This window comes from Mustela erminea, chromosome 7, assembly GCF_009829155.1.
Source record: "Mustela erminea isolate mMusErm1 chromosome 7, mMusErm1.Pri, whole genome shotgun sequence".
Taxonomy (NCBI): Eukaryota; Metazoa; Chordata; class Mammalia; order Carnivora; family Mustelidae; genus Mustela; species Mustela erminea.
In genome coordinates this window covers 42,293,908-42,312,413 of record NC_045620.1, presented here as the reverse complement: position 1 = coordinate 42,312,413, position 18,506 = coordinate 42,293,908, and the positions used below count along the sequence as shown (strand labels likewise).

At 59.1% G+C, this 18,506-nt stretch overlaps 1 protein-coding gene across 10 annotated transcripts in view; it reads left to right on the top strand.

Annotated features, from left to right (window-relative positions):
• RRBP1 (ribosome binding protein 1) overlaps positions 1-18,506 on the top strand; it is a 63,060-nt gene extending 44,554 nt beyond the window's left edge. For 6 of the 10 annotated variants that reach the window (XM_032351468.1, XM_032351466.1, XM_032351465.1 and 3 more), the window contains 18 exons: positions 1,612-1,765; positions 3,466-3,604; positions 5,404-5,582; positions 5,727-5,752; positions 8,458-8,548; positions 9,310-9,402; positions 11,140-11,232; positions 11,311-11,394; positions 11,543-11,632; positions 12,283-12,375; positions 12,799-12,870; positions 13,424-13,519; positions 14,043-14,126; positions 15,715-15,810; positions 16,556-16,639; positions 16,827-16,925; positions 17,342-17,555; positions 17,932-18,506. In XM_032351468.1, coding sequence (XP_032207359.1) covers positions 1,612-1,765; positions 3,466-3,604; positions 5,404-5,582; positions 5,727-5,752; positions 8,458-8,548; positions 9,310-9,402; positions 11,140-11,232; positions 11,311-11,394; positions 11,543-11,632; positions 12,283-12,375; positions 12,799-12,870; positions 13,424-13,519; positions 14,043-14,126; positions 15,715-15,810; positions 16,556-16,639; positions 16,827-16,925; positions 17,342-17,555; positions 17,932-17,942 — 1,798 coding nt within the window. In that variant the 3' untranslated portion in view covers positions 17,943-18,506. The other 4 variants (XM_032351462.1, XM_032351463.1, XM_032351467.1 and 1 more) reach the window with 4 other exon arrangements.

The window sequence follows — 18,506 nt, the reverse complement described above, 5'->3', positions numbered from 1 at the left end:
GAAGGGCCACGTGGCTCGGACTTGCTGATGGGGGCATTACAGTCTCCACATGCTGGCCCAGGAGAAGCCCCACTGCGTTTTCTTCTGATTCACACTTTTTTGCCTTCTCTTGACCTGAAGTCTCCCAGAGGGACTTTCCAGGGTTCTCTGTTGTCTCTAGAGCATCCCCGTTTGCCAAAAGGAGTACTGACAGAGTGTTCTTTGTCCTTTAGTTACAAGTCAGGTGGGACACCCGTTGGCCCAGGAGCTGGACCAGGGAGGGGAGTCTATGTCCATGTGTCTGGTTTTGCCAGGGCAGGGACATTGGTCAGAGTGTGATCTAAAGGCCTCCTTCCCCAGGCTGGTCCCTTCTGTCTGTACATGCCCTCTGGGTGTGCATGTTCACATCTTTGTCTCCGGCCTGACCTCTCAGCAGGCTGGGGGCCGGTGGGGGGCTGGGTGTGGTTTCCTTAGCAGCTACAAGCAGAAGGTGAAGTGAACATGGGGAGGAACAATGCTCCGTGGGAAAGTGAGGAGCCTATAGACCTGTCACCCTGAGGTGGCAGCTAGTGATGCCCTTCATGGAAGCTCTGCCCTGTGTGCGGTCGGTGACCCAGGGCCCTGCCTGGAGCTCCAGAGCAGTCCCAAGGGGCCGCCCGCCGAGCCTCCCACCTCCAGCCCCAGGAGCTGGAGTCCAGCCTTTCCTGCAAGCCCTGCTGTCCAGAATCTTGGCCTTCTAGACCATGAGCCGATGGCCCCGCAGAGGGCTTTGGGACGACCACCCTGGTGCAGGTGGGAAAAGCCAGGTGCACAGAGGTGGGAGCCCCATACCTCTTGACCAGCAGAGCATAGCTGGCCGGGCTTCTTGCCTTCCCCTGGTCTGTTGCCACCTTGCTGGGTGGTGGGCAGTCTTGTCTGTCCCCTTTGTCTGGCCTGGTACTGGCCCTTGGCTGGACAGTCGGCTCTGCCTTGAAGACGTGTCTTGTGTCCTAATGAAGGACACCGACATGCTGATCGCCTCCTCACACTGGGGAAGGTGGGTCTGGAGCTGCCTTTCTTTTCCTTTAAATCAAGTCTCCTTCCTTCGCTTCTGGACTTGTCACCAGTCCTAAGATCCAGCTTTTGCTCCGTGTTACAGGGTCTATTTTGTGAAGTGCCTCAGTGCCCCACTTCTGGTGGCCTCCGGCCTAGCTGTGGTCTAGTTGGCTGGCTGGCTGTTCCCGTCCCTGGCCTGCAGGGGTACTGCGACCAGTTGGCTGGCATCTGGAGCCTATCTGGTCCTGGGTCAGCAGTGAGGTAGAGGGCATCTTGCCTCTTCTTTCCAAATTTTCCAGCTGTTTCTGGGTAGGGTTCCCATAGGATATTGTAGCACACATTCAGCTCTTTGCTCTGTATGGTCCATATACCATGCTAGTCAGAGGTCTTCACATCAGAGTTCAACACGACTGATGTAGCACAGGAGGCCTTGGTAGTGGCTTCAGGACTTGGGCAGCCACTTGTGAAAGAGCAGGTGCCCGGGAGGGAAGGCTTGCCCACCAGCCCCCCCATCACTCAGGGCCAGCCCTCGGGGCCAGCGAGAGCGGACCCGGGGCTGCTCTGTCCATCAGCTGGGGTCTGGGGATTGTCTTGCAGGCAGAACGCCGAGCTGGCCAAGCTCCGGCAGGAGCTCAGCAAGGTCAGCAAAGAACTGGTGGAGAAGTCGGAGGCGGCACGGCAGGAGGAGCAGCAGCGGAAGGCTCTGGAGACCAAGACGGCCGCCTTTGAGAAGCAGATCCTACAGCTACAAGTGAGTATGGGGAGCAGCCTCCTTGGTGCCCTGTACACTCCACTCACCAAGCCTCTGGAGAGCGGGGACAGACCCGAGCTCATACAGCCACCTTGGGTCATCTCCTTGGCAGCCAGAATTTTGACAGCTGGTGGCCCATGCGGGGCTCAGGCTGGAACCCTCAGCCTGGGCCTCATTCATAATAGCGATAGCGAGGTTGCGTGGAATGGGGGCTTGCGGTGTGGTAAGCGTTGTCCTCAGTGCTCTGCAAGCATAACTTGGCGAATTCTCATTCTAATCCCATGAGATATTATCTGTAATGACCTGTAAGGAAATCTGAGGCACAGAGAAGTTAAGTAACTGGTCCCGAGTTCATGCAGAGGGGAGATCTGAACCTGTGGGTCCAGCCCCAACGCTCTTGGCTACCACCTGTGGTACTGCAGTCTCTGGCTTTGAGGCTGAGCAGGTGCCCTTCCCTCTCAGCCTCTGGCAGTGGCCTGGAAGCCTTTTTCTTCCCAGGAACCTGTTTTCTCAGAGGGAGGAAGGTTGTCTCTGTCCCCAGAGTGCACTGGGCAATACCCGGTGTGGCCTCAGCCCAGGGCTTTGGTGCTTGTTGGCCTGATGACTTTTGGATCCCCCAGCTGGCCAGTTTGGGGGCAGGATGCCTGGGTGTGGGGAGCCTTGATGTCACGCCTGCTATGCATTTAACTTTTCGGGATGAGGAGGAAATCCTGGTGGCCCGAAGAACTCTGGGCCCTTCCTCAGCTCAGTCCCCGAAGTTAGGCTACAGTATGTGGGGCTGGGAGCTGTCTCGTGGAAGGTGCTGACACCACAGACGTGCAGACTGGTGCTGGGGTCGGTACAAGGGACTGAAAAGGAACACGGTATGGATGGTTTGGGTGGAATCGAGAGGGATAATTTGCTGTGCACTGATTTTCATGTAAGGGAGGTTGGCCCCTACCAGGGAGATCAGAACCCTCGGGGGTGGACCTGGCCGTGATTATGTTTTAAAGGTTTCTGGATGGTTCTGCTTCTGGAGCTGGAACCTCCACTCTGGCCCCCAGCTTGCCACCATTATGTGTGCCATTTCTAAAAGGCCAAGGCCTCGGCCTGACTCTTCCCAGTAAGCCCCAAACTCTGGGCACCTCCTGTCCTCCCAGGCCTTGGGCTCCCATCCCCAGCCTGGGGTCACAGAGACTCTGTCTCCTCCCTGACACCGGAGATTCGGGGAGCCGACCACCAGTGGTGAGGGAGGGTGGGGGGGTGTGGTGTGGCTGCCTCCTCTGCGTCCTGGGCCTGCTGGGGGTTAGCTGTGCTGATGCACACACAGTGCCTAGAATAGGGCTTCCCCAGAGAAAGCTTGACAGGGATGAACCTTGGAAGGGCCCACATGGGAAATCTGCAGGTTAGACTGGAGGTTTAGGTTGCAGGAAACATCTCTGTGCATCACAGTGAGGTTGAAATGTTAGCATTTTAGTGACCACGCTTCTTCACCTGGGACCCCTCCCCGAGCACTTACTCTGCGGGGGCCAGGGTGGGGGGCCCCCTGGAGTTCTCACTGGGTGAACCAACTTCCGAAATCCAGGACCGTCTTATAGCGGCTGCTGGGGCCGGTTGGCAGGATGTGAAGAGCTCTCTGTGGTCCTTGGCCTCAGAGCCCACTGGGGGTGCAGCGTCCTCCCAGCCTCCTCATGGCCCTCTCCCCTGTGCCTGGTCCCCAGGCAGCTCACAAGGAGAGTGAGGAGGCCCTACAGAAGCGCCTAGATGAGGTCAGCCGGGAACTGTGCCGCTCCCAGAGCAGCCACGCCAGCCTGCGGGCCGACGCCGAGAAGGCCCAGGAGCAGCAGAAGCAGATGGCCGGTAAGGGCAGTGCCCGGACTCCGAGGCCCCCACACACTTGGGTTTGTGCCACATGTGCATCCGTACACCACCTGGTCCCACTGCTGCCAGGCCAGAACCCCAGAAACGGGCCAACCCTGTGGGCGGGTGAGGTGGCATGGGGTCCCTGACTCTGTTCCCCAGGGAGTCGTGAGGTGGTGATAGCACCAACCATGTGAGAGCTGGGCTGGGGAGTTGGGGTGTGCAAGGTGCCTCCAGCTGGAGCCTCCCCTGTACGGGGCCCCGACCTAGAGCCGTGGTTCTGGATGAGCTACAGCACCCCACAGGCCTTTGCTGACCTTCTCAGCTGCCACCTTTGGGACCTTTCTGGCTTTCCTGGCTCACTCAGCCCAAGAGGCCAGGTTTGGAAGGTGGACCTGTGGTCTCCCTAGGCCTAGAGGTCACGTTCGCCATCCAAAGAATGTGGCATAGTGTGGGGGGAGAGGGCATCTGGAGAAATAGAGTGGGACAGGGCCAGGGATAGCTCCGTAGTCACTGGCTTGGTGTGGGCCGAGCACTGCCGTGGGCACCCAGTGCTTGGCCAGGAGAGAAGCCGTGGCAGCAGGGTCCTGTTCCTGCAGGAGAGACAGGTGATATGGCAGAGAGACACAGGCAGATGGCCGTGTGCATTGACAAAACGCTCTATAGGCTTTGGATAGCCAGCATGGCCTAGAGCAGGGTGCTGTGTCTTTGAAGAACCAGACTTGGGGTCTGTCACAGTTGCTCAGCTTGGCTGCCCTAATGCCAAAGCAGCCCTAGGCAAGGTATAGACAGACAGAGCTGGCTGCCTTCCAATAAAGATTTATTTACAAAAACAGAGAGGGGTGCCAGGGGTGGCCCGTGGGCCTAGTTTGCTGACCTCTGCTCTAATGGGTGTGGCTTTAGGTGGGATGGTTGGGGAATCCTTTCCAAGGCAGAGGGAATATTCAGGCCGAGTCTTGGTGATGGGAAGGGAGGGGCTGGTCTCATTGAGACCAGGAAGAGGTGGAAATGGCCAGCTTAGGACCCCTGAGAATGGGAATGAACTTGAACTTGGCCTTTACAAGAAGCAGGTACATAAAGTCAGCAAGCGTGACTGGAACAATGTGGAGCCAGAGGGCAGGGCCCAGGTCACCCCCCACTGTGAGGTTTGGGTGCTTGTGTAGTGTAGTGGGTACACTCAGGGCCTCTGAGACAGGGATGGCAGGAACCTGTTGAACTTTTGGATGATTTGGTGCTGGGTGGAGAATGGACCAGAGCAGGAATGGCCCAGGGCACTAGGGCTGGAGCTTTTGTAGCTGTTCTGTTCAAAGGCACCAGAGTGGGCCCAGGTGGCCCCAGGGGTACTGGTAAGCCAGGGAGGGATTTGGGAGGTGGTGGATGTGGAACCCACACGCCTCACTGGCCTATGAGAAGTAGAGGCATGGGAAACAGAGCGGCCAGACTAGCAGGAAACGGGTGGTTGGTGGGAGTGCTGGGTTCCAGTTGCCTAAGCAGAACTCGCTGGTACAAGCCTGTTGCCCACAGAAAAGACATTTAGCAGCTGCAGCTGGAATCCATTTTAGATTTCTAGCATTTTTCCCAGGAGTGATCCCAGGGCATAATGTGTCCTGGAGAGCAAAGCCAGAGTGACGTTGTCCCTCAGCTAGTAAGATGCCTCAGTGGTCACAGCTCCATCTTAGCAGCGTAGGCACACAGAGGATGCAGGGGAGGGAGCCCTGGGTGCTGTGTGCCGGGGGAGGGGGGGTGATGTCCCTCCCAGCGCTTCCTACCCCTACCCACCCTGCTCTCCTGTCCCTCAGAGCTGCACAGCAAACTGCAGGCCTCCGAGGCAGAGGTGAAGAGCAAGCGCGAGGAGCTGAGCGGTCTCCACGGGCAGCTCAAAGAGGCCAGGGCCGAGAACTCACAGCTCACAGAGAGAATCCGGTCCATCGAGGCCCTGCTGGAGGCAGGCCAGGCCCGGGACACACAGGATGCCCAGGTCAGCCCGCAGCAGGGGAGGGAGAAGGCCACAGTCCATCCTGCCGAGTAGAGAGGGCTGAGAATGGTCGGGGTCCTGTCCTGACTGGTTGCCACATGGGGCCGGTCTCATGGTGACCACGGCGCTTTCTGTCTCTCATTCCAGGCCAGCCAGGTGGAGCAGCAGGCCCGGTAAGTGGAAACGGGGGCCATTGCCTCAGCATGGCGAGGCCAGGGCATTTGACCGGGGGCACAGCCCCCTGGGGAAGAGCCACTGCAGAGGCCCTGGCCTTTCCCCTCTCCCTCCAGTGGCTCTGAGGATGGGACAGACCTGGGCAGGACAAAGTCATCCTTGCAAAGTGCTCCTTGCCCCCTCTTAAGGAGTGAGACACATCTGTGTGGAGAGCAGCGGGTGCCTCAGGGGGGTGGGGAGGTGTTTCCTAGGCTTTATTCCTCCTCCCCTCTGTCCATCCATCCATGTCTCAGACGAAGGACTGGCTGATCGGGGGGTTTCCAAGGCAAGGGTTGCACACCCAGATGGAGAAGCTGTGTGTGGAGGGGGGTGTGTCACTCAGCTTTCTGCCCAGATTTGCAATGGCAGTGCAGTTGGGAGCGAAGTCACGGGATTGGCCACGAGATTTAACTTCACTGCAGGCAGACTTGTTTTCTCTTCAGTGGGTGGCCCAGCACCAGGCTGTGCTCAGTGGATGGTTTGTTTGCTGTTGCTAAGGCTGGAGCTGACACCTGGGGGGAATGGCTTGACTTAGGGGGCTTGGAGTACTTAGGGGGCTTGGAGTCCCTGGGCCGTGATCTCTGGGACACATGTCCCTGAGCAGAGGGCCACAGGCTTGGAAGCCGGGTCTGTGGCCAGGCTTCCACAGGGGAGCCTTCGTCATGACGGGTGGCCTTCGTCCCCATACAGATGGCCAGATGTGTCCCAGACCATCAGCTGACAAAGTTTCCTTGTTCTGGCCAGTTCCCTGGGCGGCAGCCAGTGAGTCACCTCGCTTCTGCCTCCTCAGGCCATGGCCCATTGTTGGTTCTTAGCCTCAGGCTCCATGTTCGTGGGCTAGGGAAGGAAGCCAGAGAGCCCACAGGACCTTGTGGAAGACCCGTAACCAAGTTCTCCATGTCCCTTTCCCAGTGTGCTGCTTCACAGAAAGCTCTGGTGGACTTGGTTTCTCATGGTGTTTGTTGGAGTAGAGAGGTTGTGTTTAATTAGGGTGGGTTTTGTTTTTGTTCTTGTTTTGTTTTTTGCTTTTGTATTTTAAGATCATATCCTTGGGCCACACAGGGAGTGTAGAGCAAATGTGTAGGACGCTTAAGTCACGTTGTAAATATGGTTAATCCTAATTTTTGCACCAGGTAGATGAGTTTGGCAGAAACTGGTTTTTAAAAAATATTCTTCTGAATCCGTCAGAAAATTGCATCTAGGTCAGGCCATCCTGTTGTTGATGGAGACAAGCAATCCCAACCAGATGTTCTGGAACTCAGGCTGTGACCACTGTTGGCATGTCCTTGCCACCTGCCTGCTGCCTCTTCCTCCTCAGGGACCTGGTTTGCTACGGGCTCTTACATAATGCAGGGGACTTGAGGGAAAAGCTATGAGGGGTCCCAGCATAGTTTTCAGGGTGGGGTCAAGGTTCTTTGGGAGTAAAAGCAAGACCCAAGGAGTCAACTGACTTGAAGGCCTTTCCGGAGGCTGGTTTTAGAGTAACGAGGTGAGGCGGTGCAGGGGTGGGAGGCCATTCCCAGGTAGGCTGCGTGGGCCAACCAGCAGACTTCAGCCCGTAGCCACTTAGATTGTTTGGTTTGGCCCTGAGATGCGTTAGAATGGTGGTTTTCAAAGTGCTTTCGACCATGGCCCATGAGCAGATACAGATCAGTATGTCCTCATCTGGCTGGCAGTGACTCCTTGAGGCTGGTAGCAGCCCCGTCTGGTGGGCACGTCCTCGGGGTGTGGGTGGAGAGCGGGGGGGTGGTGGTTAGTCACTTCTAGACCTCACATTTCCTGTGTTCCTGGGACCTTTCCTATCCTAAAGCCTAATGCCGAAGCTGACACAGTAAAGTGTCAGCCTTGGAAGTCTTTTCCTTGGAATGGCTAATCCCGCTCTAACAGCGTCTACCTCTCACTCTCTGGACGGTGAGGGCAGTCGTAGCCCACCAGGCCCCTGAGTGTGAAGAGAAGTGTGGGAAGATGGGACTGACATCTCACCGATGCCATGGCGTCTGGGGCTCATCTGGGGCTGATTTCCCCAGAGCCTGGGCAGGGACCCGAGGGAGGAGCCTTTGGGGCTCAGCGGAGTTAGGTTTTGGATGAAAGGGGTTCTGCTGGCCCCAGTGGAGAGCAGTGGCATCTGGAGTCTTGCTGGGGGTGCAGGCTCAGCAGTACTGTGAGAAGGCCTAGCCAGTGTCTCTGGAGGGCCTGGTGTAGCCGCAGGGAGGGGCCAGCTGACGCGTTCTGTGGGGACAGAACAGGACCAGATCGAACAGGAGCCACGTACCTGGTATCAGGGCGCAGTTTACTAGAAGAGAAAGCGTCCCTGAAACCCAGCTGTCTGGGTACACCCCTGCCCTGGCCACTGTGGCTGCTCTGACCTCTGCTGTCCCAGTGGCCAATGTCACCTGGTAGAAGTCTGGTGGCCTCATGAGTCTGTGCCCAGGCTCCTGGGTTGTTGGGATGAGTGAGGAGAATGGGGCAGGGATGGTTCCTTGGGCCCCCCTAAAAGCTTATGCCCTGTGAGGTGGTTAGGAGCAGTGGGACTGTTCTGTGGGGACTGACCCCAGCTGAGGGGCTCTGTGTGGGTGTCTGAGCAGCAGAAGCGGCCCCCAAAGATAGAGCCTGGGGACACTGTGGGCTCTCGGAGCCCAGCGGTGACATCCCTCTCTCCTTTCAGCCTCAAGGAGCTGGAGTCCCAGGTGTGGTGCCTGGAGAAGGAGGCCGCCGAGCTCAAGGAGGCAGTTGAACAGCAGAAAGTGAAGAACAACGTGAGTGCTGAGGGGCGTGTTTATGAGGCTTGGGTTTGCGGGAAACCAACCCCCGACCCCTTGGGAAGGGACGCAGCTGCCTCTGCACGTCCCATCGTGCTGCTCTTGGCTGGAAGTGCACTGATTTCTAGGGCCTTGGGCAAGGCCTCCTGTCCCCTTGGGTCCCGCACATTCCCAGGGCTGACACCCATTGGGTGGGCTTGGGCCCTGTACCCAAGCATGGAGCCCCCTCCCCCACTCTCAGCCCTTGATGGAATTGGAATGTCCCTCTTGGTCTGGTGTGGGTCCCATGGTCACCTTGGAGTGGGGAGGCTGGCGTCAGGAGAAGGGGTGTGGGGGACCTTAGCTGCAACCTCCCTGCCAGGCTGTCCCACCTGCTCTTCCCTAGGGAGCCCCCACACGGACCTCCCCCGGGCTGGCATGGCCAGAGCCAGCTGTGGGGTCAGTGGCGGCAGGAGCCTCTTCTCTGAGGAGCCAGGCTGATCCTCTCTCCTCTTTCTTCCACAGTAGAGCTTCCCTGAAAGGACGCCCACTTTCTCACACCCTCGTACCATAGCCACTCCATAGCAGACTACCCCAGGGAGGCCAGCAGACATGGGCCGAGAGGAGGGGCATTTTGTCGCTTTGCAGTCTCCCTGTGGGGTCCCAAGTAGGGTCTGAAACGGTTCTCCTGCCCTGCTGAGCCTGGCTGAGGCAGCTTGTGGGGAATGTGTGGTGGCTGCCCCTACCTGGCCACTGACCTTTCCTACATCTCCCCGCAGGACCTCCGAGAGAAGAACTGGAAGGCCATGGAGGCTCTGGCCTCAGCCGAGAGAGCCTGCGAGGAGAAGCTACGCTCTTTGATCCAGGCCAAGGTCAGAGTCCTGCGTGCTTGGTCTGACCTCCTGGTTTGGCAAACCACATGGAACGCGCAAACTATGCGCAGAGCAGCCTTGGCCTTGGAGCCTCTGAAATCCACATCCAGGGCCCCAGGGGCAACAGACGGTGTGCCCCGGGGCTCCTGCGCCTTCCTCCTTGCCCTCCTTCTCTCCCCTTCTTTTGCCTCTTCCTTTCTCCTCAAGATGAAGGGGGAAATGTAGCCTTGCTGCTTTTTCTTAACTGGGCCCTTTGCCAGCAGGGCACAGAGACAGGCTGTGGGGCTATGAGCCCACCTGGCTGGACTGCCTTTGAGGGAGGCCAAGGTTGGGCCATCCTTGTGGACTTTCTTCATCTTGTTCCCCTCTGCCTCTCCCGGCCCCCTCCACACACACACCCCCACCCCCCACCCCCCACCCCCCACTTTCTCAGGGCCTCTGAAATCCTGGCCCAGTAGGTTCTGTGATTGACCTTTACATGGAGGGAAGGCATCTTTAGCAGCAAGCACTTGTCCCTGGAGCCCCATGGGTCCTGAGTTCTGTGCCAGCCAGGTGGACGGAGTGTGGGTATCTCTGTATGCAGGGCCCCCACGTTGCCTCTGGGGGGGAATGTGGCCTGCAGCGGCAGTGGCCAATGAGGGCCTCGCCCACCCCCTCTTTGTCCTTGAAGAGAAGCCCCGGCAGCCAGCCCTCCCCTCCCAGCCTCGCTCATGCAGAAGGAATGTCCGTCCTTTTATCATGGGCTTTACAGGGACTTTCGTGAACTTCCCAGGAAGCCTGAGGGCTGTATCAGATGAGGCCCTAAGTTGAGGCAGGAGGTGGAGGGCTGGCCTCCGGTCCCGCTGTGGCAGCTGCACGGAGACTCCCCAGAGGTGACCCGGTGGCCTGTTGGCCTTTCTGTGACAAAGGCAGAAGCTGTGATGGGAGACGTTGCCTGACTCGCTCCCAGCCACACAGCCCAACAGATAAGAGCTGGCCTCCAGGTCCTCTGGCCTTTGCCTTGGACTCGTGTGACCCTGGAGGGCCTGACAGGGGTTGCGAGGTCTGGGATCCACAGCATGCCACCAGCATTGTCTGCATCATTGCCAGGTGACCCAAGACAGGTCCAGTCTTGAGACTCGTGTCTGGATCACGTGGGCACCGTGGTCCGGCCGGGCGTCTTGTCACGCACATTCCAGAACATCACTGGAAGGCCCTAACCCAGCGGCAGTTCTGGTGCCCTGTCAGGTCTTCAGCAGTACCATCATGGCAGGCTGGCCCCAGGCTCAAGCTGCCGTTGTTAGATAAGACACTGTTTTGGCCAGAAACCTTCCTGGGGTCTGAGGAAGGGGTGTTCCGTGTCCCCAGAGACACGTGTTCTGCTGGGCTTCGCTTTATAGCTCTTCCCATCCTCCTTCCCTCCCTAGCTTGCATTTTGTGCAGGAGCCTTAAGGAGGACAGGTGGGGTCTGGCCTGGCATAGCCCAGATGGGGTGAGTCAGACTTCGGAGGAGAACATGACCCCCCGCTGAGCGCTTGCCCCTTCTGGGTGGGTTCCTCCCTTCGCAGAGCAGGGGTGCTGATCCTTGGCCCTCCACGGCTGCTGGGTGGGGTCCCTCCCGGATGGCAGTTGCCCCTAAATGGTAGCTGTCAGGAGATGCCCCTGTCAGGAGATGACACAGGACTCCTGTGTCGCCACAGACACTCCCCAGGGTTGCCCCAGAGCGCACAGCTGAACGCCACCCCCCCTCTCCTCCAGGAGGAATCAGAGAAGCAGCTTGGCCTGACTGAGGCACAGACCAAGGAGGCCCTCTCGGCGCTGCTGCCCTCACTCTCCAGTTCCACACCCCAGGTAGGAGGCGGGGTGGCTCCGGGGGGACCCCATGCCCAGAGGGAATGTCTGGGCCCCACTTCTCACGTCTCGTTGCAGAGTTACACTGAGTGGCTGCAAGAGCTCCGAGAGAAGGGCCCTGAGCTGCTGAGGCAGCCACGGGCGAGCACAGAGCCCTCATCGGTAAGCTCAGTTGCTGACATGCCCTCGCCAGGGCCAACGCTCTCCCTTTGGCTGCCCCGCCGGGAGGGGAGGGTGCCCAGAGTTGCCTCCTTGGGCAGCGGGGCAAAACCTTTGTGTTTGTCTGAGCAGAGCCCTGTTCTGCCCCCAGGAGCTGGCCTCCAAGCTGAGGGAGGCTGAGGAGGCCCAGAGCAACCTGCAGGCCGAGTGTGACCAGTACCGCACCATTCTGGCAGAGACGGTAGGGCTTGCAGCTGGCTGGCCCTTGGGGCACTGCCAGGAAGGAGCTTCCAGAGCCTACAGGTGGGAGGCGGGCCAGTGGTCCTGGGGAAAAGAGCCTTGGGTTCAATGCCAGCTCTACATGACCTCGGACCATCATGGCCCCTCCCTGGGCTCCATTTCTCTCGCTTAGTGGTAAAGGGGATGAGTGAGTTGCTCAGGCCTTCACTGCTTCTGAGCTGAGGGGGCTGGGTGGTAGCTTTGGGGCTGGCTCTTTAGGGGTTGCGGGGTTGGAGACAGACATGACAGGGAGCAGACTGGGAAAGGAAAAGGTGAGCATTTGGCTAGTGGCTGGCTTGAAGCCACTGTGTCTGTGACTTAAGGACCTGTGCTAGGTCCAGCTCTCCGGCCCAACCCCATGCGGTGCTCCTTGCCCTGGGCCACCGAGGTCAGCAAACCCAACAGAGAGGAGAGTCCTAATGGCCTCCCCTGTGGGCCCCACAGTCTTCATTCATACACTGGCCAGAGACCCCACTGCAGGACTGACCCTCTCCCCTCCCCCGTGACACCATGACAGAATCAGAGCAGCCAGGGGACAGGAGGCTGCAGCTGTGTTCCTGGGGGGCAGGGTCTCCGGGGAGGGGGACCTGCCTCAGTGTCCCGTCCCCCCAGGAGGGCATGCTCAAAGACCTGCAGAAGAGTGTGGAGGAGGAGGAGCAGGTGTGGAAGGCCAAAGTGAGCGCCACGGAGGAGGAACTCCAGAAGGTACAGGGAGGGCCCTGAGACCCTCCCCTGGCATCAGTGACACAGGTGTCGCTCGGGGTGGGGGGAGGCTGTCCCTCTCCCTAGGAATGCAAGCATAACTTACCAGAGACTGACAGCTAGCTAGGTCAGAATTTATCAAAACCAGGGGGAAAGCTGATAGGGTGGAGGGGTGGTCCCGTGGGTCTCTTGGGAGACAGAAGGCGGGTTCACTGGGTTTTGGTGATGCCACATCAAGTGCGACTATGGAGTGACAGCTGCCTTCTCAGTTTCAAGAGTCCCCTCCCCAAAAGAAGAGGCCACTGGTCACACTTGAGGAGGGTGGGCACCACTGGGCTTCCTGGGAGAGGGCCCATCCTGCTTGGGTCTTGGGACTGTCCCCTTCCAGGGGCTTGTGTTTGACGGGGCCTTCTCCCTGCTTGGCAGTCACGGGTCACAGTGAAACATCTCGAAGACATTGTAGAGAAGCTAAAAGGAGAACTGGAAAGTTCAGAGCAGGTGAGTACAGGGCTTTGCCCAGTGGGCTGCTCTATTACAGAGGCCCCCATAGTGGTTTTTGCTTCATGTCTTGAGAGAAGTGAAGGGGTCTCATCAGTCCTGCTTTTCCTTCCTGAGAGCCGTTCACAGGCTCAGCGGCCCTGGGCCCTGGGCCCCGGGCCTCAGTGTGCGGCAGCTTCTGCCCTGGCCGTGTCATGGGAGGGGTGCAAGGTGGCCCCGGTGCCCTCTGCGGACACCCCATCAGCCCTAGCGGCCTACATTGTGCCCCTGGCATCAATCCAGCAAGCAAATCTGGAAGCACTCCTCTCCTGCCCTGCTGAGGCCAAGAGCACTCCGGGCCCAGGAGAGCTGGACCTGGGGAAGGTGTTCTGTTGCCAGGGACTTGTTTCTGCCTCTCCTTGATTGGCCCGCTGCCCACAGGCCATGGACAGCCTCCCAGCCCTCACCCCAAGGCAGCCAGACTTGTCGCCCTGGCACCCTGTTCCCAGTGGGCCCACCTGAAGCGTTTGACGCGCGCGCGTGCGTGTGTGTGTGTGTGTGTGTCTGTGCCCAGGTGAGGGAGCACACATCCCATCTGGAGGCAGAGCTGGAGAAGCACATGGTGGCCGCCAGCGCCGAGTGCCAGAGCTATGCCAAGGAGGTAGCGGGGGTGAGTCTGCAGCCATGCTGCAGTTCTCCTTCTCCCTTGACTTTCACCCCAGCATGGAGTCTGGGTTCTCCAGCTTCAGGCCTGGCCTTGGACCCACAGAGCCAAGGAGACTTGGTGGGCGGTGGCGTAGACCTTAGCAAGTCCAATGGACAGGGCGGCCTTCTGAGAGTTCCCTCTCTGGCCTAGGGACACCGTTGCCGGGGAGGACGGGCTCACTTCTAATACCGGTTTTTGGCTGCTCTGAAGCAGAAACGCACACGCCTGACCCCTCTCCCGATGCTGGTTTGATCTCGGACTTCGGGCCTGTTTTACAAGCCAGGCTCACTCACAGTGGGTTATGTCTTCCCAAAGTCTTCAAGGACAGTAGTTCTGGGAGGCCTCGGAGCCCCCGCCAGGCCTGCTGTGCCCTGTGATGTTCTCGGGGTTACAGGGAAGGGTCATGTTTGCTTGTCTGTCTCATGCTAATGCACTGGAACTGGTTTTCTCTTTTTCTTTGTCGCCTGGGTCTGTTTCCTCTCCCAAGTTGAGGCAACTTTTATTAGAATCTCAATCTCAGCTGGACGCAGCCAAGAGTGAAGCCCAGAAACAGAGCAATGAGCTCGCCCTGGTGAGTGTGTGTGTGTGTGTGTGTTTGGTGAACTGGCCAATCATGCTTCACCCCATCAAAGGTAATGCAGCGTGGTGGGGGGCGGTGTACGTGGACCCGGCATTAGAGGCAGGCTTTCATGGGCCCTGTCGGAGGGGCTTCAAGCTGGCGGGCAGCGGCCAGGACCAGTGCTCTCTCTCCACTTCCTGTCACTCCAGGGAAAGGCACTGGGAGCTCAGGGCTGGGGTTAAGGGCAGTCCAGCTCCCTGTGAGCCCTGTGGCTCAGACCAGCTCTGTCAAGCCTGTGGGTGTGTACAGAGGCCTGCCGTACCCCAGGGTAGGGGCTGGATGGGGGTACCACCTTGGCAGAGGTGTAGGGCTCCCTGCCGTGCAGGTGGCCTCAGGTTCTCCTAGTTGTCCGCTTTGGTGGCTGACCTGCTCCCTGCCCCCTGGCGAGGTCAGCCGGGCCTCCTGTGTGCCAGGACCAGCTCCGGGGCTGCAGTCACAGCCCAGGCTACTGGATCTCCAGCTTTTCTTAAAATCTTGCATTAGTCATTACCACTTAGGAATTGGCAGATTTTGAAGACAAATAGGCATTTGGTTTTTGGAGGAGCCAGCAGATCTGGCCCAGGGTGTGGGTGCTGCCCTGGCAGCCGCCACCGAGCCACAAGCAGCCCCTGCACTGGGGCACACGCTCTGCACCCCACCACCCCCAGTGCACCCCTGCTTATTCGGGCCTTGCCCAGGGACTGGCACACTGGAGAGGGAGTGCCATCCGGGCCGAGTCACCTGAGCCCAAGGACCACTCGCCAAAGACATGGCCTCTTCCGGATCTGGGTGACAGGGCCTGTGGATGCTGCCCAGGTGGCAGCATGCAGCATTCTCTGCCCACATGCAGAGAAAACCCCAGAATTTCTCACCATCACAGGCCTGTGCATTTTGGTGTCACCTTTGGTGAGCTGCTATCGGGAGGGAAGCTGAAGGACAGGCCTAGGGATGCCCTTTGGCGCACTGCCTCTTGGAGACCATCCAGGCCCCCTGGGGAGCTCATACTGGGGCCCACCTGATTCCCTGACTAGAATTTTTACCAGAGCTTTGTGGGTGATGCTGCTACTGCTTCAGGTCTGAGGCCCCAGGGCATGGGGACCCCCAGATGTGTCCCCTGCCCCCAGCAGTAGAGCTCTGACGTAAGGGGACCTTATTAGGCAGCTGTCCATTCCTAATCTTGTCCTGACCCTTAAGGGGGCTCTGAACAGTAGACTGCATTGGGAAGGGGTGCGGGACGTAGGCAGTGCTGTTTGTGCCCAGCCCGTCCGCCACTTCTCACTTCCTTTTCAGTTCCTTAGCTCTTTGTGCCCCCTGTCCATCAGTGGTCCCCTCGGTCCTGGCAAGGGCTCCATGGCTAGCCTTGGAGCAGAGCACAGGAATGGCCCCTGGGCCTCAGTTTGGCTCTGGTCAGGGGTCACAGTTGCCAGACCAGGTCCCCCACGGGGCTTTGGCCGTCAGGAGCATCTGCCATCCTCCTGAGGGGGTCTGTGTGCTCAGGTGTGCACACTGGCCATGTGTCTGGCTGCGATTGGCACAAACTCCCACTTCTTCCCTGTTTCAGGTCAGGCAGCAGTTGAGTGAGATGAAGAGCCACGTAGAGGATGGTGACGTAGCTGGGTCCCCAGCTGCCCCCCCCGCAGAGCAGGACCCCATCGAGGTTAGGGCGGTGAGCCAGTCCCCAGATGTCTGTCACTAACAGCCTGCCTGGGCCCCCTCCCGCCCACTGGGAGAGCAAGGACCGCAGGCCTCTGTTCCAGATGAACACTGGCCACTGGCAGCCTCTGCCACCAGCTCTGCCCAGCCAGGGGCCAACCAAGTGCTGAGGTAGCTCCAGAGTGGAGGCAAGGGCAGGGAGGCAGCTGGGTAGAGAGGGATCAGGTGTGGGATCCTAACCATGTGTGCGGGAGGGCTGGACAGGGGAGCCAGGACGGCTGTGCCTACAGATAGGGAGTTTGGTCTCCCTGTTGCCCTTGCTGGGACGTCCCCAGCAGGGCACTTACTCTCCAGACCTCTGACCTAAGTAACTGCGGTTGAGAGCCCTCGCCAGGGGCCTGTGCCCAGAGAAGCAGGGTGGGGATGGAGTCGTGGGGCTGGGACTGGCACCGTGGCTCTAGGGCATCCCTGTCCTGGGGTCAGCAGAGGTCCTAGTAGCATCTCTTCAGTACCCCAGCTCTGTCCCTAGGGCTGAGGCACCATCTCCCCAAAGGGGGGAGATTTGGGAACAGCAGTCAGCTGGCTGGTGGGTGGCCAGAGCTTCCCCCACCCCAAACCAAACAGCCAGAGGCAGGGAGAGGCTAAGGCAGCACTCATTGGCACTAGAAGGTAGAACCTGGCCAGGAGCCATGGTCCCTGAGGGGGTCTTTCCCGGCTTCCCACACTCCGTGTGTACTGTTTCCACACAGCTCAAGACGCAGCTGGAGCAGACAGAAGCCACCCTGGAGGGTGAGCAGGCACTGCGGCAGAAGCTCTCAGCCGAGCTTGAGGAGGTCAGGCCCTACCCCTGCAGCTCCCAGTGTGCCAGGGCCCGTGGGGATATGGGGCAGGGGTCTGCGGGGCAGGGTCCATCCTCGGGCCCTGCCCCGCACCCCCGTCCCTCCCTGCTGGCATCTGGTGACAGCCCTGCGCACTGTGTTGGGCCTCCTGCCCACGCCGTGCTGCCCTGTCTCCACCCAGGCTCAGAGCTCGGCGTGTCGGCTACAGGCAGAGCTGGACAAGCTCCGCAGCACAGGGTTCCTCGAGTCTTCAGAAGCCGAGGAGGTCACGCAGCTGAAGGTAGAAGTTGTGGGGGAGCAGCAGGTTGGGAAAGGGGGGTGACCGTCTGGGGTGGGAGGGGGAGAGGAGCCCTCTTGAGGCCCCTTGAGCAGGGTCCAGCCTTATTTGGTGGTGATGGAGGGTGGCAGGATCCCTAAGCCCCCAAGGGCACACTGGGCAGCCACTCATCAGTGTGGCTGTGTACATAAAGTAAAACCAGAAGTTTGCTTCCTGTGCCTCTAGCCTCAGTGCACCTCAGGACCTCCCCAGTGTCACAGGAAGCTCGTGGCGATGCTGGTAGCAAGGCAGCGACCGCAGCCTCGCACCGCTCTCTGGAGGCCTCCCAGTTCATGGGCGGCAGGGCCTCACAGGCAGAGTTGGGGTCTCTTCTGCTGTGCCATGGGATGGCTCATCCCCTTGCACCTTCTGACCCCCAGGAGAGACTAGAAAAAGAGAAGAAATTAACCAGTGACTTGGGACGTGCTGCCACCAAATTACAGGAGCTTTTGAAGACAACCCAGGACCAGCTGACGAAGGAGAAAGAGACAGTGCAGAAGTTGCAGGAGCAGCTGGACAAAACAGTGAGTGTCCTGGCCATGGCTCCCGCATCTTCTGGCAGTGTGGGAGGCCCTAGCGCTCCTGGGGTGCAGGGCAGATGGGACAGACTCCCGGAAACGGGTGGTGGGACCTGCAGCCACCCTTCCGCAGCTTCCCTTGGGGCTGGGGGAGTGGGGGGAGTGCTTCTCTGACCCCTACTGCCAGCTGGGTCCTCCCTTGGCCCAGCCTGGGTACCAAGGTCCTCACCCAAACTCAGGGACCACCCTCTCCTCTTATGAGCTCCCACCAGCTTCTGGAATCCACACTGGCTCTCCAGACTTGCTGGGCTGGGTGTTCTCGGAAGGGGTAGGAGTGGTGTGGGGGGTGTTAATTCCGGGGACACTGGAGGTCTCTAGGAGTGAGGAGGGGAGCAGTTGCCTCAGCTCCTTGGCCCCAGCCTCCCCCTCACTCTGCCCACCTTTGTTCACAGGAGGACGGTAGCAGCTCAAAGGAGGGCACATCTGTCTGAGTCTCTTCAGGAAAAGAAGTTACTGTTCAACTTACCAAAATGCCTTACACATTCCTTACGAATAAATAAACCACCCAACATAGCGTTATCCAGGCCCAACCTCCAGTAGCTCTGAGAGAAGCCATTAGAGACGAGAGTCTCTTAGAATCACAGAACTAGATCTGCCAGACCCCCGGTTTGTCAAAGAACCTTTGTCACATTTGATAAACACTATTCCCCAGGACCAGCCCTGGACCACTACCGAGCAGACGCCAAAGCCCTTCTCAGCTCTGTGACAGGCCCCAGGGTGTATGCTGGGGAGGCCGGGACTTCTGGGTATCTGTATGTCAATCAGTGCAATTGTTTTCTTTCCCTGGGTTGCGGGGTCAGGAGGCGGGCGGCCCCAGGGGAGTCTCAAAGGCTGTAGAGCAGACTGGAGGGTCACAGCCCAGCCCATTGAGGCAGCAGCCCTTCACCCCCAGGAGAAGCTGCCAGCAAGAACGGATGTGTGACCTTCTGGATGTTAATGCCATTAAAACCAACATTGTCGCCCGGCA